Below are 1,435 nucleotides of genomic sequence, written 5' to 3'. Positions count from 1 at the left end.
TGCGTATATTTTTACATTTTGACGTATAGTGAAAATATAATACGTGCAACACTAACTGATATGAGATTTTTCATTCTAACGTCATGAAAGGACAATCAAAATTAGGACAAGAATCGTAATATACATTTAAAAAAATATTTATGCCCTAAAACAAATTGAAACTCAATTGTAATATTTCATTTTTTCTTACCATTACTTTCCCTAACATTCTCAGAAGAATCTGACTCAGTAGATGAAGACGAACTTGATTGTTCTTGAAACAAAATAATACAAATTATTTTATAAATTAGAACAATTATTAATTATCAATTGAAGAGAAAATTGTGATTACCTTTTCTCCGTAACATGTATTTACTAGTCTTTTTTATAGGTTTTTTCAATGATTCACTCATGTTTTCCTTTCCTTTAGTTTTGTATATAATTGCATTTATGTCACTGTTATCAATGGTGCTTTTTAAAGATGGAATTTTAGAAATATTAATATAGCAATCATTTACAGATGAACAATTGTTATATGTTTCATTTTTGTTAATACTTTCATCTTCAGTAAATGAATATATTGCAGTTTGTAAGTTAGATATGTGTTGCAGAGCACTTGTATATGTTTCTAAACAACAAAATTGTTTTTTTAGGTGTGCATACATACGAACACATTACATTATTATACCAAACATATATATCTTACTTGCTTGTCCACGTACAAGCACAGCATATTCTGACCATAACTCCGGAGGGTCAACTTTCGATAATAATAGTTCTTCGAGAAGTAATTCATCTTCGGAATTATCATATGGAGGGAATATATATTTTGTAGCAAGTGCTTGTAATGACTTCGAAAAATAAATCCAGGATGATGGAACAGCAACTATGTGACTTGCACTATCAATAGATTTATTAGATTCCTTGTTATAATTAATTTGTACTATCATATAACTTATATTTTTATCAGTCATCTATATATAAAAAATAAATAATGTTTATTATATACATTATGTAGAGAATTGTTTTTGTTATTGAAACTCTTCTTCTGTAATGCACGAATATGTACATATGTCCACAATGCTTTCCCATACAGCACAAAAGTTCGAAAAATATTTCAGAAAGATGTCAGAAAAGTTCAATGTTTCTGAAATCTGTCTGAAAGCTTTTTGAAACTTTTGTGCTGTATAGGTTATAATAAACTAGATGTAATGTGTCAAATCTATTTGTTTATCCTTATCCATCTATAAGAATTATATATGTGAAAGCCATATACATAAATGTAATGATACATATAATACATATGTTAGTATAATACTTGTACATATCACATGTAGATATTACACAGTAGATGTACATGTACAAAATTTGTAGATAGGTTAGTGTAAACATTGTTTCTACTTGATCCACAACATCTTATTTAGTACAAAACATTGTTTGGATGAGTATATATATA

General features: G+C 27.1%; 1 protein-coding gene across 1 annotated transcript in view; it reads right to left on the bottom strand.

Annotated features, from left to right (window-relative positions):
* LOC116852725 overlaps positions 1–1,426 on the bottom strand; it is a 2,479-nt gene extending 1,053 nt beyond the window's left edge. The window contains exons 1-3 of the mRNA XM_032833350.1: positions 686–1,426; positions 332–607; positions 191–253 (exon numbers count right to left, since the gene is read on the bottom strand). Coding sequence (XP_032689241.1) covers positions 191–253; positions 332–607; positions 686–953 — 607 coding nt within the window. The 5' untranslated portion in view covers positions 954–1,426. The remainder of the gene's footprint in view (positions 1–190; positions 254–331; positions 608–685) is intronic.
* Positions 1,427–1,435: the final 9 nt, after the last annotated feature.

Source organism: Odontomachus brunneus, unplaced genomic scaffold, assembly GCF_010583005.1.
Source record: "Odontomachus brunneus isolate Ranch 3 - 2012 unplaced genomic scaffold, Obru_v1 Obru_scaffold_251, whole genome shotgun sequence".
NCBI classification, from domain to species: Eukaryota; Metazoa; Arthropoda; class Insecta; order Hymenoptera; family Formicidae; genus Odontomachus; species Odontomachus brunneus.
Note: the sequence above shows the minus strand (reverse complement) of the source record. Positions and strands in the feature narration are given on the sequence as shown.